Below are 27,186 nucleotides of genomic sequence, written 5' to 3'. Positions count from 1 at the left end.
TGTGTGTAAATGGTAGTTTTCATTAAGTATAATATAGTACTGAGTAAGCTATTTCTCGATTCTTATTAAAAATGAGTCCTCCCCCCTCTCTTTTATACTTGCCTAAGTTGGAGCCCAAGAGGACGTTTGTTATATATAAGCACAAGTACACATTGGCTTTGGCTTAGACATAGATTTTGTACCTTCTGCCTAGATCTGGAAACTATTACATCTCTGAGGACCTAATGTTTACTCCTCAGGTTTGGCAACATAGGTTGATGTGCCCTATAGGAAATAGGATTTCTTCAACATGAAGACAGAAATGGAGAAGAGGTAGTATGTTATCCAAAAAGAAGAGTGGAATTGCCTTTAAGGAAAGTGTATTTCTTAAAATAAAGGCCAACCCAAGGCACCCAACTGTAGCTACAAAAAAACTGCAAATCAATAGAGAGACAGAGCCAGGTCTGCATGCTGTGTGGTTAGAAAATTCCCAGTCTTCTGATTATAACCTTGCTACTGGTCAGCTGGGTCAGATGAAAAGCAATGGCCTCAGTGTTAGGGCAATGTTTCTGGTGTTGTGTATTTGGGTAGAAAGGAAGAAAAATAGAAAAAAAGCAAAACAGAAAGGAGAAAAAATCTTCATGATGGACCAAAACTGTAAGCCTGGCATAGAGCTAAGGGGGAGACACTTCACTCAGAGGATGCAGGTGCCATTCAGGAGCCCTGTCAGGTCCCCACCCAATGACACAGCTTTTCCCCCTTTATTCTTTTGATCTTCTCTCCCTTCTCCTCCTATTTGTGCCATTTCCCTGTTATATGCCTGAGAGATTTTCACATTTGCAAGCTACTTGGGTAAGCAAAGCACACATGAAGTGCATACATTTATGATGTACATAAACAAATGCAAATTGAAGTGGCATATAAGAATCTAAATATGAAAATGCTGAGAGACCAGAGGCAGTTGGACCTCTTCCTGTTTCCTTTCTGTTGTCATCTGAGTTATTCCACCCCCTCGTCTGCTCACACAAGATGCGTCTAACTTCTATCCCCTGTTCTCTGAGGGCCTCACTGAGAAGGGATTTTTTTTTCTTTTCACAGTATGTTGTTCCTCTGTGTGATTTAGTGCTCTGAGGCTGTGGGTGAGGGTAGAAAGATAATAAACAGTTTTATATTCGCTTCTTATCTTTTATTTTTTTTTTATTTATTTTTATTGTTGGAAGTATTACAGATGTCCCTTTTTCCCCCATTGACCCCTCCGCCCCGCTCCAGCTTCCTCTCCAGGCCTTCCCCACACTATTGCCTGTGTCCATGGGTTATGCATATATGCATACAAGTTCTTTGGTTAATCTCTTCTCACCCCCTCTCCTTCCTTACCCCTGAGATTTCTCAGTCTGTTCCATGCTTCCATGTCTCTGGATCTATTTTGTTCTTCAGTTTATTTTGTTCATTAGAGTCCACATATGAGTGAGATCATGTGATACTTGTCTTTCTCTGACTGGCTTACTTCACTTAGCATAACACTCTCCAGGTCCCTCCATGCTGTCCCAAAGGGTAAGAGAGCCTTCTTTTTTTACAACTGCATAGTATTCCATGGTGTGAATGTCCCACAGCTTTTTCTCCACTCATTTACTGATGGGCTCTTGGGCTGTTTCCAGATCTTGGCTATTGTAAGTAATGCTGCTATGAACATAGGGGTACATATATTCTTTCTGAATGGCATTTTGAGTTTCTTAGTATAGATTCCTAGAAGTGGGATCACTGGGTCAAATGGCAGCTCCATTTTTAATTTTTTGAGAAAACTCCATACTGCTTTCCATAGTGGCTGTGCCAGTCTGCATTCCCACCAGCAGTGTACTGGGGTGCCCTTTTTTCCACAGCCTCACCAGACCTTGTCATTTGTTGATTTTTTTTATGGTAGCCATTCTGACAGGTGTGAAGTGATATCTCATTGTGGTTTTAATTTGCATCTCTGATGATTAGTGACTTTGAACATTTTTTCACATGTCTCTTGGCCATCTGTATGTCCTCTTTGGAGAAGTCTTTTGTTCATTTTTTTTACATTGGATTGTTTGTCTTCCTTTTAAGTTGTATAAGTTCTTTATATATTTTGGAAATTAACCCCTTATCAGATGTATTATTGGTGAATGTGCTCTCCCATACAATGGGATCCCTTTCCATTTTGTTGGTTTCTTTTGTTGTGCAGAAGCTTTTTATTTTGATGTAGTCCCATTGGTTTATTTTTTTCCTTTGTTTCCCTTGCCCTACGAGACTTATCACCAAACATATTGCTAACAAGAGATGTCTGAGATTGCTGCCTATCGTTTCTTCTAGGATTTTTATGTTTCGCAACTTACATTTAAGTCTTTTATCCATTTTTACTTGACAAGGCTTCCTCTTAGGTTAGGAGCTTTCAAATTATTCCAAAATTTCTCTGAGTCAAGCATCGGGTTATTGTAATCCAGATGTCCTTAATTTGAATGATACTGGGTCCCACAGTGCTTCAGATTGTAAGATGTTAATGCATTTTAAAATTTGCAGTTATCAGAATTCATTATAAAAATACAATGTGGGTTTAATTTCCCAGATTACAACAAAAGCCTCAGGGGACTTTTGCCTTTAGTCACCATGCTGTACATTAGATTCCCTAGAAGTTATTTATCTTATAACTGGAAGTTTGTACTTTTTGACCGCTTTTACCTATTTTTCCAAGTCCTTGCTTCCACCTCTGGCAGGCACCAATCTCTTCTCTGTATCTATGAATTAGGTTTTATTTTATTTTTTAGATTATACATATAGGTGAGATCATACAGTATTTGTCTCTCTGTCTTATTTCACTTAGCATAATGCCTTCAAGGTCCATCCATCTTGTGTCAAATGGCAGGATTTCCATTTTATGGCTGAGTAATATTCCACTGCATGTTAGAACATTTTTTTTATCCAGTTATCCATCAATGGGCACTTACATTGTCTCTGTATCTTTGCTATCATAAAGAATGCTGCAATTAACTTGTGGATGCATATATATATTTTTTTGAGATAGTAATTTCATTTCCATTAGATTTATACCCAGAATTGGAATTGCTGGATCACATGGTAGTTCTATTTTTAATTTTTTGAGGAGTCTCCATGCTGTTTTCTATAGTGCCTATATCAGTTTATACTCTCATCAGCACTGCATAAGGGTTCCCTTTTCTCCACATCCTCACCAATACTTGTTATCTCTTGTCTTTTTTATATTAGTCATTCTAACAATTGTGAGGTGATATCTCATTGTGGTTTTGAGTTGCATTTTCCTGATGACTAGTGATGTTGAGCTACTTCTCATTTTGTTGGCCATCTGTATGTCTTCTTTGAAAAAAATGCCTATTCAGTTCCTGTGCCCATTTTTAAATCAAGTTTAAAAATAACAGTGGAAAAAGGTAAAATAAATAAAGTTTCTGAGAAGATGGAGCAATGAGATCCATAGCATTAGTAGTAGGACTATCTTGAAATGGAAAAAAGAACTTTTTTATTGTATCAGGAGAAAGGGAAACTAGGATGAGTACTTATGAGGAGGCATGTGCCATCTTTTATTTTTTCCTCTAAAATAGACAATGACATGGACACAGGCAATACTGTGCTGAAGGCCTGGGGTAAGGGTGGGCTCAGGGCAGAAAGGGTCAATGGGGAAAAAAGTGGACATCTGTAATACTTTCAATGATAAAGATAAATTTAAATAAAATAAATAAAAATAAAATAGAGAACAAAATTGTCTTCAGGTAAATAAGGAGGCTTCAGAAAAAAGCATTTGGAGAGGTTTAAAATACCTTTTATAGATAGAGGGAAAATGACAGGCCCTTTTTTTTTTTTTTAAGTTATGAGGTTGGAGTAATACTTGGAAGGAGCAATGGAGAGCAATGACCCCACCTCCTGATGTTGAGGAGTAAGGGTACAAGAAAATTAACAACCGCAATTTGAGAGTGTTGCAGGGAAGATGTTTACTGATGGAAAGGCCTGCTTGCAATTAAGGATAGGAGAAGGAATGAGCAAAAGAATAGCTGGAACTTATGAGAGATTAAAGGCTAGATGAACTTAACATTCTCAAACTGAGAAATATTCCACTTTAAATATATATACTGTTGATAATAATGAGAATGTTCATACCCATGATTCACTAATCATACTCCTGGGAGGTCTTCTTAAGTAGCTGAATGGTCAGAGGAAAGCTACTAGTATAAGGATGGTCTTTGCTATATAGATTATAATAGTTTAAATGAAGTAAAAACCGAAACTGAAAGAGCATAATCATTCAATAATTGGAAGTGACTAAACAAATGGTGATGGGCATATATGATGGGATGACATAAAGCCTATAAAAATGTCAACCAAAAATAGTTCAAGAACCAAGCAAAACATTTTCAAGTAAAAATCATAGGTAACGTGCGGGTTAATAAGATTGCAAAGTATGGGAAACACATGCATGCAAACAAAGATTTGTAGAGATATAAAAATAAGGTTTTCGGGATATTAGGATAATAGAATTGTTTTTATTTATAAATTATTATTTGTGTTACTATAGTTTAATAAAAAAAATGGATATATATGTATATAAAACTCCTCTCCCAAAAAAGACTATAAACAGATATTTATCTCATGTCACTTTAAAAATGCACCTAATTTATTCATAATGCTTCCTCAGACTTTATATATTTTTCTGTATCAATTTTTCTTTAAAGGAATGTATATGAGCTCTCTAAAGACAATTTTGAAGACAGGAAAAGATAGTGGTTGACAGGAGTTTGGTGGGAGGGAGGGATGAACAAGCAGAGCATAGACCATTTTTAAGGCAGTGAAATTGCTCTGTATGATACCACAATGGTGAATAGGTGTCATTATGTAGGTATCAAAACCCATAGACTATACAGCACCAAGAGTGGACCCTAAGATAAATAAACTGTGCAGTTTGGGTGATAATGGTGAGTCAGTGTGGGCTCGTTGATTGTAACAAATGTACCATTGTGATTAGGGATGCTAATAGTGGGGGAGGTTGTGCAGACATGGGACTGAGGGTAATATGGGAACTCTCTGTACTTTCCACTCATTTTGCTGTTTTAGATTCACAGACTTAAAAATATTAAGTCTATTAAAATTTAAAAATGAATTAGAGGCTAAGTTTTAATGTTTTATATTCTATGTGATTAAGGAAATGTGATCTGAAGACTAAAGCATGAATTTGGGGTAAAGCAGAGGAATATGCCAAATTGGGAGCTGAATCCTTTTAGGACAGATTCCCTATCATTTTTCATCAATAATTTTTGGTAGTGGCTCCGTTTTGCCATTTACACAGTCAGGACTATAATAGGATTTTGCCTCTTTATTTCGTAGGTATACCCTGAGGATAGATGAGTCTTTATGCTAAAACGGTTCTCATTTCTCTGATAAAAAGCACTTTATAAACCAATCACAGATCCATGTCTTTTCCACCTTCTGTTTTGTTACAGTTACACAGGAGGAATGGATAAGCAACAATACAATAGAAATAGAGATAAATCAGACTCTGGAAATGCCATGCCTTCAAAATATCTCCTCAGAAATTTCATCTGAGTTCACCTTCGCATGGTTGGTGGTAAGTGTTGCCCTTTTCAATGAATAACTTGAACGATCTTTAAATATTAATGAAGTAAAAATGAATAACAAATAATAATAGGGAAGAAAACACTGGATGAGAGGCAGGTATTGTGTGGAAGGTTGGGGAATGGCTGTGAGGGGCCACTCAGCAAGTCTCTGGTCTATGCACTGATTTAGAAATTAGCTTCTAAAAGGTTAGTATCTATTTCAAGTTATATACCAAGCCCCAATTACAGACAGGAGTGTGATGGTGCCCTGGAGAAGAGTCACATCCAATAGAAGCCTCTACTCACAAATGTTTGTTTTACAAACAGCATATGTTGAGGGATAGACCCCTTTTTCTCAGAACACTTACCATCCTGGGAAATATACATTACTTTACTTCGGGGAACACAGTCTAATGCTTATAAAATATAGGTGGGAAATATACCTGATAGAAGGAGGACCTATATTACGAACAGCCTCTGCTCAGCTCTATTACTGCCACAGGGATCGGCAGGCCCAGAGTTGTTATGTTGCCTGACTTCAAAATAAATAAATCTGGAAATCTGGATTTTTAGGAGAAATTTTCCAAGGCAAGCAAATCAAATGGCAGCCAGCTATTAGCCAATATACATAGTAGAGCTCTAATACTGTTAAATCAGATAATGTTATTGGACTGAAAGGGTCCATTTGCCTGTGTGCATGAAAGCCCAATAAGACACGAACAGGAGTTTGCAGCCAAGAAAGTAAGGATTTATTAAGGAGATGGAGCCATGCCGGAGTCACAGGTAGCTTGTGCTCAAAGACCTGGCTCCCCGATGGCTTTTAGGGCATGGATTATATAGGGAGGGGATCATTAATCATGGTGACTAAAGCAGTTAGGATTGTGGTCTCTACTGATTGGTTGGTGCCAGAGTAAGGGGTAATTGATCATTGCATCCGGTCCTGATGTCAGCCATGGAGTTGTTCTGTCCAATTTCACAAGGATTTGTTCTCTGGGATCGTTCTGCTTGCCTGGGTCCAGAGCTAAAACACAGCTGAGGCCAAGATATCATCTTTAGTTTGATTGAAAACTCTGTCTCCGTAGTCAATAGACCCAGGACCTTGTTCCTAAGACTACTGGATGCTGACCAGAACCTCACTGTCCTGAGGCCTAATGGTTAAGCAAGGGAGAAGGAGGTGGGTGAGTCAGAGCACTGGGCCAGGCCAGTTTGAGTCAAGGAAGAAAATCAAAATAAAGGGCAGATTCAAGAAAATAAGGTTTCTGCGTAGTTACAATAACACAAGACTAAAACAATTATAAAGATAATTATAAACACTATTTTGATAATCACATAATGAGTGTTCACTCAAGGGTGGGGAATATCCAGCCCATGGGTCTTATAGGGCCAGCAAAATCATTTGGTCTGGCCCTGCCAAGGCAACCACAGGAGGGACTCGAAATTCAATAAATCTCGGAGCTTTTTTCATAGCTAATTTTTAAGCTGATAATTTTGTATGGCTCGAGAATGATGTTATAAATATCCAAATGGCCCTTGGCAGAGAAAAGGTTCCTCACCCCTGATTTAGATGATCCAGAATATGATTATATTATTTTTAGATTGTCATCACAATAAAAACACAAAATTTAAAAATTCTTATGGAACTCATAGATCTCCAGGAACATAGCAGTTGATACAGTTTGCAAAATACTGTATTTGCACAATTTATTATTCATATTACAAGTTACCTAGGTTTTTCTGGACTGTCTTGGAAACTAGACCCTTCATATAAAAAGATTTCTCTAAGGATATGGCAAATCCAAAATAACCGACCTCCAAGCAGGCCTTGAAATACAACCTACAGATAATATTTCACTACCTAGATAATTTTGGGGCAGTCAGTAGGATGAAAAGAAAAAAATATTCTGAAGTAACTTTCTCAAACTGTTCAAAATTTTACAATGTCTCTTTGTCATCTGTCAGAAAACACTCTTTTCCTTTCATGGCATTTGGTTTCTAAAATATAAGGCTTCCTGGGCATGATGCCTCTGGTTAATATAAGTCAACTGTTCTTAACAAACACAATACAATGTGGTTCTTAGGAAAAGGTTTTAAAGCGGAGATGACCTCAGGAGGGCAGAAACTCACAATACTAAACATTACAGTAATGGAAATGCACTTTCTATTCCTTGCTTACATTTTTAATATTTCCACCAATAGGCAAAATGTTTCCACCCTAATTATTATAAGCTCAACTAACAATAGGAATAATAAAGTTTAATAATAATAAATAATAGTAAAATTTAGTAAACTTTCACTGTAGAGTTTTTTGCTGGCTAGTAAGTTGACCTGTAGCATCTTATCTATAGGATCTGTGTGATCTGTTTTCCCAAGCAAATGTAAAGCCCTCACTTGGGCTGTGTCTGTGTCCTTTGTGTGACTCTGAGCTTCTCCAGGGCAAAAAGCTGCATCACTCATTGCAAAAGTTCCTAGCATTTGGTATAGTGCCTAGAACATAGGCACTCAGTGAATAATCGAATGGCTGTTTCTCTTGGTCTCCTTCCCCCACAGTCCTACTCCTAAGCCTCATATTAAATTGATGGTCACCAAACTGACACTGTGCATTTGATTGATTAATGAATAGCAGCTCATTAAGTGTCAGTGACTAGATAAATGATAAGGCATCTTATCTAGTAATTTTCTTTAAAGAAAGGAAGGAGGCTAAGTAGACATCATCTTTGGATTCTGCCAGGACATTTAGGATAAATGAGGGGCAGGAAGAGTGCATCTAAGGTCACACACTGAGAGAGTGAATCCTAAACTTCTGCTAAAACCTCAAGCCGCGCTGTCACTTTAAACAATGCATCATGATACAGACAACTTGAGGTATCTTTTTGAAAGGAACCTCTCTTCAAAGGGAATATTATATTGGCAAATGTGCCGATTAAATTCCTACTGTGCATTCCATTTTTAAATGTCACAATCTATTTGCTCTTCTGATTTACATTCGTGCTCCATGCTGTTGGTGGCTGCGGGATTCTGCAAGTCTGATGTGAAATTATCTAATTTCCTCATATTAAAGAATAAAGTACAGCTCTTCATGTCATGACTGTTATAGGTCTGCAGAGGACATAAATATCCTCTTCAATCCCTATTTTAGTTCTTTAATGTCTTGTTAAACTAGCAATAATAATCATAACAATAAGCCAGTTGTTCTCACAAATATCATACAATGTGGCCTTTATAAAATGCAGAGATGGGGAAGATGAGCTCAGGAAGGCAGACACCTGCTAGACTGAACTCAGTAGCCCCGGGAAGCTGCACATGCTCCCATTTCAAGTCTGCATTAAATCCTGGGAACAATTATACAAGCTAAAATGAGTTTAATCTAGGTCACTGGAAAGCATAAGTCATGTCTTCTTATATGTGCAATTTTATAAAATCTAATTAAATCAGTTATGACTCTAATGGAGATTATTGGGATTCTCCATTATCATTAGAAAAATTATTTGTTATATGTATCCGATCCCATAATAAGGCTGTGTTAAATGTGTTGTTCCTGGGGCGGATCTTCTGGGAAGTTACTTTCCAGAATCGTAGCTACACTGAAGTAGACAGACATCGGGTGCAAATAGGGTATGCAACATTGACCTAGCATGAGAGGCAAATAAGTGAACACAAAGGGTTAACCCTTCAGTGGACACTGAGGGACTAAGTGAATGGTGAGGTGATGTATAAGAAACCCCACGATACATGAACGTTTAAATGGGATGCAGTTGGTAGATAAAGGACAAGTGGTAAATTTCCCATCTTATGTCCTTGGGCACAAACATACAGTTGTCAGGGAAATTCTGCAGGCTTGTTCTGGGAGCTTCTACATACACCCTAGTATTTTGTTTTCGTTCCAAATGATTGTCCTGATTTCCCACAGTATAAATTTCAATTCAATCCAATAAACATATGCAAATCTGTTTTGAGTACTAGATCCTGCAGGGATACAAACTATATTGGTCATATTTCCTACCGTGAAATACAATTTTGATAAAAATGTAAAAAATAGAAGGAAAATAGTTTGATTTTGACTAGATGGACCTGGGAAAGCTTCTTTCAAAGGTTATGTTTGAACAGAATAATTACAAAACAGTTGGCCAGCAAATGCCAGACATGTACTAAAACCTTGGGACCTGTGCGTACAATTTTGTGGTGGTGGAGAGGGTTTGAGGAAATGTTTGTTCCCTGAATTGGTGAATAAAAAAAAGTCATGCTTTTTCTCTTCAAAATCATGACAGGAAGGAGAGGAATATTTCAGCAAACAGTTCAATACCAGCGATAAAAGCATATATCTAAAACCTAGATGCTTATATATATTTTTAACTGTTATCTATAAATGTATGGTTTCAATATGCTGTTCTTTAATATTTTTTATGTTTTATAGTTAAACAAAGAGGCAAATGGTGCTAATAAAAAATGCTCGTTTCTCATGCCTATGGGAAGCTTAGCAATCTAGAAAACAAAACTGTTGCCTTCTACCTGATGACAACTGACTCTAATTGTCTTCGCCATAATCAAAATTAAAGTGCTAGCTAATCTACAAAGTGTTGACAACCAATTGTGATGATTAAATAAATAGTGTTCTGGTGCCCTTCGGAGTGAATGTGGGAGCTTCGCAAGCAGCTGCTTTGGCAGCTCTGACTGGAAATGTGAAGATAGGAAGCAGTGTGGAGATAAAGAAGTAGCAGTCAATACTGTTAACAGAATCTGCTGAGTGAGCTCTCTACACTCAACACCCACCATGTGCTGTGGTCAACACCGTCAGCTCTGACATGGAGCCTGTGCCATCCCAGGGATGAAATAATGTCACTAAATCCAATAGTACCAAGGTCTCTTTTGGGGATTGAAAACCCTGATTCTAGTACAAAAATAGGAAAGTCTCCACAAATCATTCCCAGGTTTGTCAGGTCTTTAGGGGACACAGGGAAGCAGTGTTTCATGATTCAATAGACCCCAGCCAGCCCTCATCGTGCAAATTATCTTATCTAATTCCTGTTCTTAACTTAATTATGTGTTTGTTTTTCTTCTATGGGTATGATTTTGTATTTGTTTTTATTGTGACTTAGCTCTTCTCAAACAGACTCTAAGCAGAAAAGGCAAGGACCGTTTATTCTACTATGCTTGTGAGGCTGTATATAACAAAGTCATTAACAGTGTGACTTTGGGAGGGAAATTGTTTTCAAGTCCTGGTTCCTCCATTTATTATCCGTGTGACCTAAGAGTTATGCAGGGGTGGGAGCTTTTTTTCTGCCAAGGGCCATTTGGATATTATAACATCATTCATGCACCATAAAAATTATCAACTTAAAAATTAGCTATGATAAAAGCTCCTAGATTTATTGAATTTCAAAGTCCCACCTGTGATTGCCTTGGCAGGGCTAGACCAAATGATTTCGAGGGCCAAATACAGCCTGTGGGTCAGACGTTCCCCACCTCTGGTTAGGGTAAATAGGGTCTTCCCCTTGTGTGCACAATTCAAGGGAGTGCCCAAAAAATCAGTAATCAAAATATAAATATTAATAAAATATTTTTTAAATAAAAATTTAGGGAAAATCCGTGAACAAAAAATATCAACATTTTAAATAAAGGCAGGCTGTTGTTTGTCTGTTTTGAGATCCAGCAACACTGTCCAAGGACTGGTGCTTCCCAATCAGTCTGTGGTTCCTGGGCCTCATGGCATCATGTCCCCCACATCCCCCACCCACATGTATGAGAGTTGACAGAGGAGAATGGATTGAGCAATGCATGGCTTTATGTAGTCATTTTAAAAAAAATTAATTATGGAATTTTTATTAACTTTTTCCACTTAGGCAAAAATCCTTACTCAAGGATATATTTTCCATTGCTTTTCAGAGAGAGAGAAAGGGAGAGGGAGAGAGAGAGAGAGAAAGAAACATCTACGTAAGAGAAACACATCGATTGGTTGCCTCCTCCTCTCTCCTCAACTGGGGCAGAGCCTGCAACTGAGGTAGGTGCCCTTGGCCAGAATCCAACCCGGGACCCTTCAGTCCTCAGGCTGACGCTCTAACCACTGAGCCAAACTGGCTAGGGCTGGGAGAATATTTTGATAAGTGCGCGTAGGGGCACGTGTTTTTCCTTTTGTCTCAGAATTCATATCTTGTTTATGTTGCCTAGCCTACATTTTATTTACATCATCTATAAAAGGGGATCACTATAGCACCAACCTCATAGTATCTTTGTGAGTTGTTAATAAGGTAACACAACCGAATAATGAACTCATTCCTGTACTCAGTATGTATTAAAAACTCGTCTCTAAAGGGTTAGGGTTAGTGTTAGGACTCGCCATGATTCCTCGGTTTAGTCAGGCAGACAATGAATACTTGTGAAGCAGCTGGTTGGCCATCACTGAGGCCGGAGGACAGTTCGTATTAATTGAACATGTTCTGAGTGTCAGGGGTAGAGTAGGTATGTTAGTTCTATCTATACTTCCCATTAAATCACAGGGTCCATTAAGCTGAGAGTCCCAGGAAGTTTTAGAAATACGTATTTATATTTTAAAAAGTTGTCAAATTTTTTTCTTTAAAAAACAAGAAGAGAAAAACAGGCAAGAATAAGGATTCTATATAATAAGACCCTCTTACCAGTCTGTTTCCTGCAGACCCTACGCTTATCATTATCAGGTAGCAGTTCGAGTGCCCTCTATGACTCCTAGAGTCATAGGGATTATGACCCCCAAGGGCCCTTCGAATCAGCAAACTGTCCACACCTCTGTGGTCTACAACTTACATATAGGCCATGGCCTCCTGGAATTTCTTTTAAATTTTTCATTTCTGATACCCCCGTAGGTTTTTTGTTCTGTTTTGTGATGTTTGGTTTTCATTAGTGTGTGTTGTCTCTGAGGCTTACTTGTTCCTGGTCCTGGGCTTCTCCGCTTTCTGATGCTGTGACTTAAGTACCTCCTTACTTTGTGTGACCTTTGAGCAAGTTACTTCACCTCAGTTCATTGCAGATTGTTGTGAGGAGTAAATCAGACTTGAAATAATGTTGCTTAGTGCCTAAAATAGTAGGTGCTAAATAAATTTAAGCTATGATTAGTAATATAAAATTTTAGTAGTGGTCATAGCATTATTTTTCCCTCTCCCGGCTCTAGACATTTCAATGTTTGCGTGCGCTAGTTTTTTTCTGCCTCTCCTCCCATTTGCTTCATGAAGGCGGCCACTCACATGCAGTTTTGCCTTGCTCCCTTTATAACAGGGACTTTAGATTCTTTCAGGATCTCTATATGTGGTAAGTTACAAGGCATACTTTGCAACTGAATCCCGTCTTTCCCAACAAAAGAACAAACCCTTCCCTCTACAACAGTCAATTGAGAAAAACAAACAAACAACAAACAAACCTTTGAATAAATTGGGTATTTTTGTTTGTTTGTTTTATTTTTGGCATATCTTTCCTCCACCAATGAAACCACCCTGGCTAGTCACACTCAGCTACGCAATAAAGGAAAAAGTTTTCCTCACCAGTCTCCAACCTCGGCCTCTGACTGCCCTCTCTCCACAACTAAATGGCAGAGGAAATGCTCGAGATGGCGAGTCATTTGCTAAATGTCAAGAAGCATTTTGAACTCCAGTATCCTCACAAAAGCAGTCCCTGTGCATAAAGCAGAAGCTATAAAATTAAGCTAGTTGCTGGAGGACCTGCAGGGGGAGCCTGACTCCTTAATTATTGGCCTCCAGGTCTGCAAATGCTGAGTCAAGTGCCACCCAGTCCTTAAGGTTCCTTTTGTAGCCCCCGTCTCCAGAATATAAGCTCTCTCCCTTTAATTTTTTGTACCTGTCTTCATTAAGAAGACAAGAGGATAGACTCATAGGTCCTTCTTTATGTGGGTATAAAGGTGTGTGCATTGCTTCAGAAGTAAGTCTTAAGCAGGGTGTGATTCTTTGCAGGCACTACTGTTTACATAGATATCTATTTGTAAAGCTGATACCAATCCCAGCCATAGTCACTCGTACAATTGTGTCTTACATAAGAATTTGTACTAAGTAGATTCTGGAAATATCTATATAAACTATTTTCATAGTTTACCTTCATGTTTCCACTGTTTCTGCTCCTAGCTCAGTCTTGAATTCACTCACTCACCTGGCTTCCATTTCTTCTACCCTGAACCTGTCTCATTTTTTAAACTATAGAATCCAAGTCACAGATCTTTATTATTTCATGATTTCTTCCCCACCAGATGTATTCCTGTTCACCCTTTTCCACTTTAGTTCCCTCCATTTCCCCGGACCCCTGTGCATAAGATTCATCTGTTATTTAGAGTTAGACCAGTGGTTCTCAGCCCTGGCTCTTCTGAGGACCTTTATAAAAAACAACAACAACAAAATACTCCAACCTGGGTCTCACCCCAGAACAACTGAGTTTAAATCTCTAGAGAAGAAACTTATGAATCTAAATGTTTCAAGGCAACTCAATTGAGAATATTGAGTTATACTAAAGGGGTATAAGGACATACCCCTTCCTCTACCCTGTGGCCCTCAAGAGTCCCCTCCTCACTGGGCCCTTAGTTAACACAGTTACTGATATTGACCAACACTGTGACACCCCCAAGACCTTGGCCACGGAAATTCTGAGTAGGGCAAGAATAACAGTGGCTTTTCTACAAAGACCCAAGAAAGGATATAGAATAGAGGAACCAAATATTCCAAATGAACTCTGATCTCCAAAGTTCAGATTAACATTTACAGCCTACTCTTCCTGTGTCTTCTTTGAAGTTATCGCAAACACAAAAATAAGGGCAGAAGGGCAAGGACCATGACAAGGCTGAGGTGAGGAGGAAAGAAGGTGCCTACAGCACAAAATTTAAGGAGGCACTCACTCTCAGGTGCCCAGCCTGAATTTACAAAACCCTGAGAGTGAGTGGCTCTTTATATTTTGTGCCCTAGAAGTCTCCTTACTTCATCCTAGTCCTGGCCCTGAGGGGACCTAAAATGAGAGCTTTTCTAAAGTAATACTGGGGAGAGAGAGTGACTATATCATCTAGTTCAGTTGAAGATTTTATGAGCAAAACTTATAAAGCCTTCTCAGCACATCCTACCATTAAGATTTCTGAACTTGGCATTAGAATTATGATCTGTGATAGCCCCCAATGCTGTGTCCCCCAAATCTCACCCCAGATATGCGGCTTATGGAGGGTTACAAAGGGGAAGTTCTCATCAGAAGAGCAGCAAGTTTCTATTCATATTAGGAGAAGCTGACAGTGGTTTTTAACTGAAAGTCAAGTGTAAATGATACTTTGTCTAGTGCCATACTAAATACCTCTTAATTTCAATCCTTCATTCATATCTCTCTTTTTACAAGATATAAATGAATGAATGAATACTTGTGGAATACCAAGTTGAGCGCTCAATAACGTAACTATTTTCATCACCAGGAGGATAATGGAACTCAGGAAACACTTATCACCCAAGGTCGCCCCATCAGCAATTCCACATCATTTAAAGACAGAATCAAGCTAGGAGCAGACCACAGGCTCTACCTCTCTCCAGTCCTAATCCACGATGACGACCGCAAGTTCTTTTGCCACGTTACAGTCAGGCTTGGCAAAATCTTGAGGAGCTCCACCACGGTCAAGGTTTTTGGTAAGAGTTTTTGTTCCCTGGACTCCCTGCCATCCTCTTGTCAGTGTCGCATACCTCACTTTTCCCCTAGGGAGGAAGCTGCCTGCTACCTGGAGTGCAGCCACGCCATTCAGGGTAGCCATTCAGGAGTTCTGCTCACCTTGGTATCTGTCATTCATGTTGGGGGTGGGGATGAGAGTAGGAAGGAAAAGCCTGAAGGTTCAGTTAATAGAATGAAATCACACAGAGAACCATAGATTGGTCAGTTTCCTGGTAACCACTCCCTTATTTACAATTTTAATGTTTCCTAAGAATACTGGAAATCTCTTTAATTATAGCTGCCAGAGTATAATTGCTCAGTTGCCTAATTGTCTTAGTTGCTCGCTGGAGCAAGACAGAAAAAGGCAAGTGTGAGAATAGGAAGATGCTAAGCAAGCTCTGGGGAAACCGCAGGGCAGCCCCTCCCTCGCCGAGGCCAGCCGGGGTGAAGGCGGTGCAGCTCCAGCTCCTCCCGCAAAGGAGCCCGCAGCGAGAGCCTCAGACTCTGCAGGGTCCAAATTGGGAGTAAATGTGAAAATTCTATTTTGCTCAGTGATGCAAGGAAATGTTAATAAACAGAAACCCCCTAGCTTTGAATATTTTTTTTCATCTTTGGGACTAAGAACTGTGTTTTTAAAACAGCATTTTTAAATTAAGGCAAAGAGAAAAGCAGTGATGTGGACGAGCAATTAATTGTTTCTGAAAATGAGGTAAACAAAAAGAAAATAACTTTATAAATCCTAAGTTGTGCACGCGACAGAACAAGTGAAAAAACTCTTTGTATTTACTTTTACTTAGATTCTTATTACATTATTAGAGGTCACACAATTCACTATTTTGAAGGAAATGCCAGCCCTGCAGTTCATAAGGATGGAGTAGCTGCAGCCGAGGTTAATATAGTTTGGAGCCTCTTGCTTATAGCTTTTCTACTTCTCCCTCTCTCTGGCCTTCACCCTCTTCCTCCCGCCCTCTCTCTCTCCCTCCCTCCTGCCTTCCCTCTCCAGCTCTCCCATGGATGAGCGAAGAAATAATCAATCGCCCCTGATGGTCAGGTTCCTTATGGAGCCTAAACAATGTTCTGTGAAGAGTTGGAAAGGACTATTCATTTCTTTTACCGATTATCACCCTCAGCTCCCTGACCTAGGTGTGACTGTCTTAGCACAAACACGAAACCCATGGACCTGATTTATCTGGTCTTAATATTGGCAGATCAATGGAGGCAGCCATCCAGGATGTGCAAAGAAATATCACTTCTAAATAAGGCAAACTGTGCCCCACTTGACCAAGTGTTTTTGTGCCTTAACTTCATCAAACTGACTTACCAACAATTAAACTGTGTCCTGTATCTTTGCTGTATTAAAATACCTTTATCTTGGTCTCGACTGCTGTTGGCTCTTTTACATCTCACTGTTACCACCCCGTCTGTACATCTGTCTCAACATGTCTGCTTCTTCTTTGAACTCCTTTCAGTAGATGCTTAAAACTATGAGACTCTGCCTGCTTGTTGACAGAATTATATTTTCACTGCTTCCTGGGCTTTCTCCTTTATCAAATGGGCCAGCTAAGCTGTGTCTCATCTAGTCTTGAACCTGGATGTTGGTGTCACCCGCACGTGTATTGTCATGGTCCTGGCACAGAAGTACAATGCTTGTCTTATTGAGAACCACTCTGCATTCCTTGGTGATTCCTCAAATAGACTAAGCCAAAAATAAAAACATGAAAACCTTAAAATAAATACCCAAGTGTACCACACACCCATTCTACATGCCCTGATCCAGCTTATTTCTTCCTCCTGAACAATGCCTTTACTCTCTAACAAGACGGGGGATCGGAAGCTTGTCCAGCTCCCCTGTGGCTTCCTGTATCTCCCTCACTAGTCTCCTTAACTTTCCTTTCCTTAGTGGGAAGTCACCTGCCAGCACGTATTTGTTCTCCCCCACTCCTTAGCTCTAAATCTGATTGTCCTGAGCCTCAAAAAGAATCTCTATCACCCCTGCAACTTTTAGTAATTGTTATTCCTCCTGGGTCCTTCATTCTACTGGTATTTGTTGCTAAGAGGGGGTCAGAAACACCCCTCCTCTCATTACTGTTTTGGGGTTGTATCTTGATTTGGGTTCCCCCGAAAGAAATCGCTGAGACAAAGATTTGAACTAAATTCATTTATTTGAGAGGTAATCCTGGGAAACATCAGAAGAATGAAAGGAACATCTGAAGGGAAGGAAGATAATAGAATGGACATGATCAAGCTGTGGGCTTAGAGCTCTACTCCCTGGGGGGACTCTGGGAGAATACATATCAGAGTTAGCCCAAATGAAGCAGGGAAGCTGGGGGATTAGCCACCAACTCCCCATCTGTTATCGCCACAAACTCTCTGGGACTTGCAGTTTCCCCTACTTGTGGACTCAGCATGCTTCCAGAACCCCAAAAAATCCTTAAGAGAGAGTCACAGAAGAAAATCACGGAGAATCACATTTGCCTCTACTTAATGAGGGCTCTTGCCCAGCAAGTAAGTAGAGGCAAATGCCAAGTAGATTTGCAGGTATTAACAGCACCTGCGACAGGGTCTTAATTTTTCTCCACTACATCATAGACGGCTTTGTCTGCTGTTCTCAAGAACTTGAAACCACTCAAGTTCAACATGATATATTCAACGCCTACTTTGTCCTGGACTCTGTTAAGTGTTTGAGATGAAGAGATGATTAAAATAGTCTGGCTTTGAGGCACCTACAATCCTGCAGGACAACAAAATCACTGAAATAGTCCCTGATATTTTCTAGTACCAAACAACTAAAGTATCAAGTGGTTTTTTCTGTCCCTTTCAGAGGCCTGTACATTATACTGTATTTCTAGGCCTTTGGACAAGTAGAATACTCCTCTCTTCTCTTTCCCCACCATCTTCCCCTCCCCTCCTTCACATTCCCCATTTCACCCGACTCACTAATAATCATAATTCTAGTATCAGTTAAATGTTGCAACTTCCAAAAGCTTCCTCTTATCCCCCAAGGTTGGATTAGCAGCTTCTCTTAAAAGCTTTCTTCAAATCCTACATGTTGTCTATTATGGTACTTATCTCAGTGTATTCTGATTTCTAGATTATGTATCTGTATTTTGCATGAAAATATAAATTTCTTTAGCACAGGGAAGATGATTTGCCCACCTTTGTTTCCTAAAAACCTGACACTCTGCCAGGCACACAGTGGGTGTTTAATGGGTGTTTAATATTTGATGAATGATGAATCTTACACACACTCACACACACTAGTGGCCAAGTAAGATGGCATTCCATGCCACTAACTGTGTTTTCTTTTGTGCCACTAACTGTGTTTTCTTTGCCTTTAAGCTAAGCCAGAAATCCCCATGATTACGGAAAATAACTCCATGGATGTCTTGGGAGAGGTGAGTCACTTTAAAGCTTTTGAAAATCTGTAGTATAACATGCGAGGTGTGTCAGGTTACATTGTTGTCCAGAATGTTTTTCCAAAGGATCTTACTCCTTGGCCTTCAGCCAATTCATTTCAGGTGAGGAAGAAGGGAAGCTGAATTGATTCTAGAAACCTAATAGGAATTCTTACCTTCCAACTTAGGTCTCTCAGAGCACGTAATCTGTGACCCCCAAGTCCTTATGTTTCCTGGGAAAAATAGTCTCAATAGCTCAAATTTATTTTTTAATAACAATTGAAGTGGATAGTGAAGGAAAAGTAGGGCAGAGAGCAGTCTGAATCCTGGTGAAAGAATGAGTTTTATGCTCAGCTGACATTTAATTTGTTCAAAGCCATTTCCTGTACCAGCTTACCCATTGTTTTTATTTTGAAGTTAACAAGAGGAGACCTGTCTTTATGTGCCCCTGCCGAACCCTGGCTACTTCTCAGGCAGTAGGAGAAAGGGCAGGAGTAAAGGGGAAGTAAAATGGGTCCTCTGACTTCAATTTCTAGCAGGTAGTTCCCAGCCTCTAATCTGTGGAAGCTGAGCTCACTTGCCAGCTCTTCTTTTTGCTGGCTGTGACCTTGGGCAAATTATTTCACATCTTTGCAGTCAGTTTTCCCACTTATATGAAGGGGATAAGATGAGTATCTGCACATTGTTGTTGTTTCCAAGAATTAAATGAAATAATGTATGAAAAGTTCTTAGTATATGGTGTGGCATATATTAATTGCTCAACAAGCACTATTTTCTTGTTTGGTTAATATTACTATTATATGTATTAATCAGCTATTTTGTGGCATTGTGATTTCATTCAAGCTTTTCAAAACTCCAAGTAAAAGAAATAGTTTCATTAATTAGAAAACATTTCCTATTACATGGGATGAGAGAAAAGTATGCTAGTTTCTTCTAGTCCCAAGAACATTAAATAACTTATGATTTCTAGTCCTGTTGAGTATCAGTCATTTAACTTGACAGTTGAATACAAATTATGGCTCAGACTCTGTGGGATGGTTTTAGATGAGTATATATATTTGGGTCTTTTGCTGATTTTCTGTATTAATCTTTTAGATAATTGCTATGGTAGTTCTGAGGATACAGGAAAAGATTTTAAATTGTTCTGCCACAATTAATTCCCAATTTTTATCACTGGACTTTATTTCAATAATTTAAATAAAACCAATAATCTAATGGTACAATGTTTGGTAGGTGTTTTTGTTTCTATAAGGATTTCTTGTAGGTTCTTGGTGCCAGTGCTTATAGGTAATATGTATTCAATCAGATATGTAACTATACAATTTGACCCAAGAATTCCAGTTTTTGAAAAAAGCACTTTGTCTTACATGTTATCAAATTTCCTCTTCTGTACCCACACTTGCCTAGGTGCTGAGAGGGAAAAAAAGAAAACCTTTCTTCCTAGGGAATTAGTGAATAAACTCTCACCAAATCTATAAAACCAGCTACAAGACATGGCTTGTCTATGGATCTTTTAACATCTCGCCAAACATTAATTATTCCTCACTCTAATATTCGTATAGTCCCCATTATATTTTCAATAACTTATGAACTCTGTAATTCCCTTTCACATGCTTTTACCATGTGATGTTCCCAAGGAGCCTCTAAAGTGGGTTTGGTATCTGTCATTTTACAGATGAGAAGTTGGGGCCTAGAGAGTCTGAACAACTGACTGAGTCACTACTAAAGGGCAAGCTGAAATGAGAATTTAGCATGCCCATATCCAGGCCGGGTGGTACAATAAAAGGAGTCAGCTCCAGCGGCAAGTAGAGATAATGTCAAATCCTAACTTGACCACTGACTAGCCACATATTCTCACCAAGTTGTTAACCCCACTAGTCTCAGCTAACTCATCTCTAAAATTGGGGTCATAATCAATATTTCACAGGGTTCTTAGGTGAATTAAATGTATGTGCAGTAATGAAGTACATGACACATAGTAAATGTCTCAGTGATATTTCTTTCCTCCCTACTATTTATCATTCACTCACTCTCTGTCACTCATTCTTTCCTCTGCATTTATATTCATAAATCTACTATGTGACTGATTCTAGGAGACAGTGTGGGATAATGAAAAAACAGAACCTAGATTGTGGAATCTGATAAACCTGGGTTGAACTCTCATCTATCGCTTATTAAGTCCCGCCCCTGGAAGCTCAGTTCCTTAGCTTCGTTGTCAGCAAGTAGAGACAATGATCCCAACCTCACAAGGGTGACATATGGATCAAATGAGAGAATGAATGCAAAGCAGCTACCATCTGGCTACCATAAGGGTTGCGCAGTGGTAATTTTCTATGCCCTCCCTTCATTCTGTAGAAATTAACGAAGTCAACATGCACGTATTAAATGCTACTATGTGCTACATATTCACTGTACCAGCAATGCTCAGTGTTAGAAAAATAGGCATTTGGTCAGTCGTGAATAATATCTTCCAGCATTACTAGTTAGACTTATAAAGTTTATGGTTAATTTAGTTTTTCTGTAAATAGAAAAGTCCCCAAATTATTCTAAAGATGATGCCTCTCTGAGACAGGCCAGGGATGTCCAAGTGTCACACCTGTAATAGCATGTTCTTGTGTGTTCCTGAGACGGAGGCTTCACCAGGGTTCCAACATGGCACCAGCCTCCCTTTATAGCTGAGATGGAAAAGGTACATTCAACTTAAACCTCAGGGCTCCACCATGTAGCAGATTTTTACATTAGAGCAAAAGATGCTGAGCCAAAGAGCCCCTCAGCACAGGGTCCCTGGCCCTCTACACCCAGCTTTGATGATACACAAAAGAAGGCACAAGAGAGAGGCATAAAAATTCCAGAGCTGATGCAACAGTTCAGTCTCTCCACAAGCCCCATGTCTCTCTTTATGCCTATGCTTTATACTTTAACTACTTTATTTTAAAATATATGTTTCTATTGATTTCATAGAGAGGAAGGGAGGGGGGGAAAGAGACAGATCAACGATGAGAGTGAGTCATTGATTGGCTGTCCCCTGAAAGCCCCCTACTGGGGATCGAGCCCACAACCTGGGCATGTGCCCTGATGTGGAATCGAACCCAGCTGTGACCTCCTGGTTCATAGGTTGATGCTCAACCACTGCGCCACACCAGCCGGGCTATACTTTAACTACTTTAGTTGATCATCTCCATAGGCCCTGGCCTTGTCTCTTAATCTTTATTATGTTTGACAAAATTTAGGGGAAAAAATATAAAGAAAACTACCTCACATGAAACAGGAAACAAAAGCAGTTGGGGTTAAAAATGCCTAAAAAAGAAGAGAATAAGAACCATATAAAACAGACACCATAACCTAAAAACACATATCAGAGTTAGCAGAGAAGCTCTAGGAGCTGTGTACAGAATTTGATATTTTGTGTATTTAAGTTTGGGTTTGTAAAAGGCTGAATCTTTGGGGAATCCTTGACCTTCTTAGGAGGCATTCCAGGCGTGTGTGTGTGTGTGTGTGTGTGTGTGTGTGTAAGACTAGGTATTGTGGCGTCTTTTCTTTTTTTCTAGCATATTGTGGCACAATAAGTCTCTGAGTCCCCACGTGTGGTCACGAGCCCACCAGCCGCCGTCATCATTGGGGAGGTGTGAGCCTGAACTTTCCCACGGCTGCAGAGGGCCTCAGAGGGAACCACCCCCTCTGGGGAAGCCGCATGGGAAGTGAAATCTTTCCTATCAGTCAGGTGTCTAGGGAGACGGGATTACAGGACTGCAGCACAGCCTGGGTTTTTCACAAGCCTGGTGTTTGAACTTGTGTTTGTTCCACAAACATCTCACAGGAAAGAATGATCCGGTTGTTAGAGCTGCTGACAGGGTGTAAGAACAAGCACACAGGCGAGGACTGAATTAGGCAAGACACCATTATTATGCCAGGATCTTGTCGCTTTCAGGGGGCACAGTGCCCATAAAGTGCTTAGCCTGTCTACAAGACAATGGGGAACGACTGTATTTACCTCCTCTTGTCTTTCCCCACTTTCACCATTCCCTTTTCCACATTCTCAACCTAGTTTTTTTTTTAAAAATAGGTTCTAGAGGAGTCATCTGAAACCAGCTCCGTTGCAAAGGCCGGGGTAGTTCCCACCTTGATTTTATTCTATTGCATTTTAGGCATGTCTTCAGCAGCCCAGGGAGTTTCCCTCTTCCTATGGACTGTTAGTCTCCCTTTCTTCAAAACATCTCTGAAAATTTAATGATGAATCATCTTAAAAACTCCAAGAACAATAGATGGGTATAAGTTAGCACTTCAGAGGCAGGAATAAAATCCAAAACCTACTGCTCAAGTGGACGAGTTGTCTGTGTGTTCTGTGGGAACAAAACAAAAGCAACGGAACTCATTAAAATTGACCTCAGAATCTAAGAAAATGTTCCCTGTCCTTCACACCCCCAGACAGTCATGGTCTCTTTTATCTTTCCATGGTGAATTTTGCCCAGGGAGCTGCCTCTTATCTTTACAGTTTCTCTAACCCTTGCTTTCTTTTTAACTTTTCTGCCTCTGGTCCACATTCCTCCTATTTATCCCATCTCCCCACCTTTTGCTTTTTCTTGTTGGGTTTCTTTCATCTCTTCTTCACTCATTCCTTCTCCTTTAACAGACCTTACTGTGAAACTAGATTATATTTTTAACTATTTATAAATAAATGTTATGTCCTCTATTCTTAATGTTTAATTCAAATGAATAGTACAGTCTTTAATTCTCTCTGCACTAATGATGCATTAATCACTTCTGTGTTAAGTTGTGGAAAAGACTTACAAGACTCAGACAGGTTAGAGTGATGGAACAGCTTTAATATAAGCAGGTGGCATAGCACTGCCACAGGGGAGAAAGGTATGCATTGGAAGGGTCTGGGGATCTTGGGTTCCAGCTTCTCTGTCCTTCCACTGCTGGATTCCACAGAGCAAGCTTTGCATGCAGTTCTCAAATCACCACCAGTGTGCATGCAAGAAGCCTAAGCTCTGCTCATGGTGGGGTCTCTTACCGAGAGCTGGTCATGCAGGCACATTCCAGCTACCTGACCAGCCTCAGCTGTCAAAACCTTCAGCTTTACCAAAACCACCTGCTAGGCGTACATCCCATTATTTTCACTCATCAATGCTGACAGTCTGGTACATTCTGCCCCAAAACATCTCACAGGCCTGTGGTGGTGAAACATCTATATTTAGTTAGCGTATTTTAAAGTTTTGATCAGTACAGCACTAGGAAGCCTGTAGCTAAGCATTTGGTTAATTCAGACCTGCTGAGGTTGACCCCTAGGAGGTACTCTGTCTCTTAAAAACAAAATCCCACTAAATTGCTTTACTATATATTGAAGCTGGAACTAAAATGGCCCTTTGCTGCGAGTGTAAAGCCAGTGTTTTCAGAATAGGTTTCCCCAAGCCCGACTTAAACAAAGTGGAAGGGGCGAGCCGCTGCCAGCGGGTCTGTCTCCCTCTGGCAGGCCTCCCTCTCCGCCCTCACCCTCCACTTCATCTCCAGGATGGCTCTCTCCACCTCCTCCACCGCTCGCTCCCTCCTCTCCACAGCCCTCTCCCGCCACTCCACTGCCCTCTCCCTCCTCAGAAGGTCCTTTTCTCTTTGGCTGGCCCACAGAGCCAGGGCCCCCACCTGCTCCAGCAGCCTGGCCCACTCGCCCTCGATGCCCACGGGGAGCCGGGGCCCTTGGGGCCTTGGGGCCTGGCGCTGCCCTGCCTGGCCGTGGCCACCCTTTTCCAGTTCCCCTCTGTGCATGCTCTTCAGGTGCTTCCACAGGGCTGTGGTGCCCACGTTCACCCCGGGGCCACGGCTCACCTGCCTGCCACACAGGCGGCAGGTGGCGTACTGGTTGGGGTGGTGCCCAGCGCGAGCAGGGGCCAGGTGGAAGTACTCCCACGCCTCGGAGAACCGGCCGCCCTTGCTGTGGGGCGCGGGGGTGGGCACGGTGCTCACCAACGGGCCCACCAGCTGCCCCGTCTCAGGGATCTCCGCCTCCTCCTTCACCTGACCGTCCCCTTTGGCCTTCATCCTGGTTCCCTCCTCTTCCCCCTCTTCCCGCCTCATACCGTCTCCTTTTCCACAGGTTTCTTTGAGCTAAAAGTCTCAGCTGGCCCAGGGCCAAGGCCCACGCGTAGGTGGAAGGGAGGCGCGGTAAGTCAGGGATTCACGGTAACGGTCCAAGGCCGGCCTGCCCGGGCCGTGTGATGTTCTCTCCTCTCTGCTTCCCTGGAGGGTCCGGGTGAGTCAGAGCCGAGCTAAATGGCCTCTGAGGCTCCCCTGTGCATCCCCTCTGTGCCCCAGATACATACTGATCCCTCTGTGGTCTGGCCAGAAAGTCAAAGCAAATTAGCGCAACGATTGCCAAGCTCGCCTGTGAACTCGGTGTTCTCCATCTACATCAAACAGCACTACAGTGTTTTTGAACGTTGAAAATTTTAGGTTTTCTCCCAGCTGCTTGCACCGTCTCTGTGCTCCCCGATACCTATGAAATGCGCTGGGAAGCAGGAGGAGCAGCCTCAGCGTGCAGGCTGCTCGGGGCGGCAGGTCTCTCTGGGCGTAGGTAGCCGCGAGCACGACAGGTGCTGATGCGAAGGAGACTCTGCTTCCCAGGAACTGTTGCAACACGCAGTCAGAGGCTACAAAGCCTGCCAGGGTCCAGGTAATAAAGTTCTTAATGTGAGGTCAGCTTATCATTAGAGAAGTCCTCTGGGTCCGGAATCCTAAGAAATCCAAACAGCAGGCTTAGCTGTTTTCAGCAGGAGGAGCTGGCACGCACAGGGGAGAAACAGGTGGGACATAGCTCCACAGGCTCAGTGTCGCCTGGCGGTCCTGGGCAAGCAGCTCAGCAGGCTCCACTTTCCCAGGCACCATCACCTGCAAAGCCAATAGCTGATAAGACCTTCCTGACAGCAGCTTAGTCCAGGTGTTTGGCATCTTTACCCCATGTTAAAGATTAAAAGAATAAATGGCAAATTATATTACATTTTAAAAGCAGCCTGACCTCTGACTCCTTCCTTGGGTCATTTCTGGAGCGAATAAGAGCCTTATTTATCAAGCTTTGCAACCCCAAACAGTTGGGAAACACCCACCAACCGCAGCGGGTACTTACAGGCAAGGGAGGCTCTGGTCTTGTCGCCAGCAGCTCCGGGTGCAGGGTGAGTGCTCTGTGCGCCTTGAATAGTTGTTAGCTGACTCCTGCCCCGGGAGGAGGGCGCCTCCAGTTCCTGTTCCCTCCTACTTTCAGAGGAACCTTGTTTCCAAGTGGGTGTGTCCCTGCCTGTGAGTTTTTCTGCAACATAGACACAAATGCAAACTTTTTCTCCGCCCCTTCCAGCAGTAAAGAGATGTTCCTGGCAAGTGTCATGTAGTAAAACAGCAAATCCAGCACCTACGTGTCTTAGTTCTGTTTCCAGATGACTAGATCATCTGGCTTCTAAGCCAAGGAGATTTAAGGAGGAAAGTGGGCAGAGGAACCACATGCCTCAAGGGCAATCTGTGGTTTCAAATATTTTGTGAATTCCCCACTACTTCCCAACAGAGACCACCTGTAGAATCTGGTCTCATTTCTAACCTGTCCAAAAATGCAACTCTGTTCTCTTAAGTTATTGTCAGATTTCACTCTTCTTTGAACTCCTGCAGAACTGTCCAAATATATTTTGGCACTTATTAACAATTCTTTGTGCTATTGCTCCCGTGTTCCCCCGTGTTCCAGGTGGACTTAGAATAATGTGCTGGAGAAACCAATGATTTGGCTTGTCTCACAGAGGCAACAGGCACACAACAAGCAAATGATTTTACTTTAGAGCAGAGGAACGTGTCTCTGTGTGTGCCTGTATATGTGTGCTCAGAGACTTTTGTGCATATTTACTTCTTAATTTTTAAATTTAACATGTTTTCCTCTTACTCATTTGGGCCAAGTAGAAGTTTCCAAATAAGGACAGCTCAGTAAAACCATATATGATGATGTTTCCCAAGATGTTTGGCTTCAACTTGAACTAGTTTAGTGTACAGTTTTTCAATTTTAGAGTGACAGGGAGGAGTTTCAGGACAAGAACCATATTCCTAAACACTATCTTGGGACACAATCTGGAGATGGTAGAGAATATTTCAGTCATTCCGTAAAATCTGAATTCAGAGAATCCACAAAAGTTAAATCTTTCAAACATTTTTATTAAGTGGACAAGAGAATTTTTTTCTTTTCTTTTAATATATCTTTATTGATTTCAGAGAATTTTTTTCAGTGAGACAGTACCTTTGTAAAATAATGGAACCCCCCACTTGTTACTGATATTAGCCTATCATTGTCCTTGGGTGGGTTAACTGAGCATGGAGGAAATGAATCATAAGGGTAGTTAAGGGTATTGGCATTTCCTATAACTCTTACATCTCTTCATGGACCTCCTGGAGATTATCACCAACCTTTGGCGTTTTATTGGTTTAAATAAACTGAATCCTTTTTCCTTTACTTAATAAGAATATATTTTAGGGGACCTGATTTTACTTCTGATTTTCTAGGGAAGGAAGTGAACTGATTTCACACATCTACCTTCTTGGCACTGCACTTATCC

General features: G+C 40.9%; 2 protein-coding genes across 3 annotated transcripts in view; one reads left to right on the top strand and one right to left on the bottom strand.

The window, feature by feature from the left end:
- Positions 1-27,186, top strand: part of CD96 (CD96 molecule) — a 70,826-nt gene that overhangs the window by 4,047 nt on the left and 39,593 nt on the right. For both annotated transcript variants that reach the window (XM_081138630.1, XM_081138631.1), the window contains exons 3-5: positions 5,460-5,584; positions 14,989-15,196; positions 18,555-18,610. In XM_081138630.1, coding sequence (XP_080994756.1) covers positions 5,460-5,584; positions 14,989-15,196; positions 18,555-18,610 — 389 coding nt within the window. The remainder of the gene's footprint in view (positions 1-5,459; positions 5,585-14,988; positions 15,197-18,554; positions 18,611-27,186) is intronic.
- On the bottom strand, positions 23,415-25,818 carry ZBED2 (zinc finger BED-type containing 2). Its single transcript, XM_081138632.1, has 2 exons — positions 25,728-25,818; positions 23,415-25,492 (listed from the first exon to the last, which is right to left on the bottom strand). The coding sequence occupies exon 2, from the start codon at positions 24,680-24,682 to the stop codon at positions 24,029-24,031; it is 654 nt and encodes a 217-aa protein (XP_080994758.1). The 5' UTR covers positions 24,683-25,492; positions 25,728-25,818; the 3' UTR covers positions 23,415-24,028.

The sequence above is a fragment of the Miniopterus schreibersii genome (assembly GCF_964146895.1).
Source record: "Miniopterus schreibersii genome assembly, chromosome: 5".
Classification (NCBI taxonomy): Eukaryota; Metazoa; Chordata; class Mammalia; order Chiroptera; family Miniopteridae; genus Miniopterus; species Miniopterus schreibersii.
The sequence above is the reverse complement of the archived record's forward strand: the minus strand, read 5'-3'. Positions and strand labels throughout refer to the sequence as shown.

What these genes read in the sequence shown, in the direction of transcription:
- ZBED2 (XM_081138632.1), bottom strand. Translation starts at nt 24,682, where the DNA reads ATGAGGCGGGAAGAGGGGGAAGAGGAGGGAACCAGGATGAAGGCCAAA.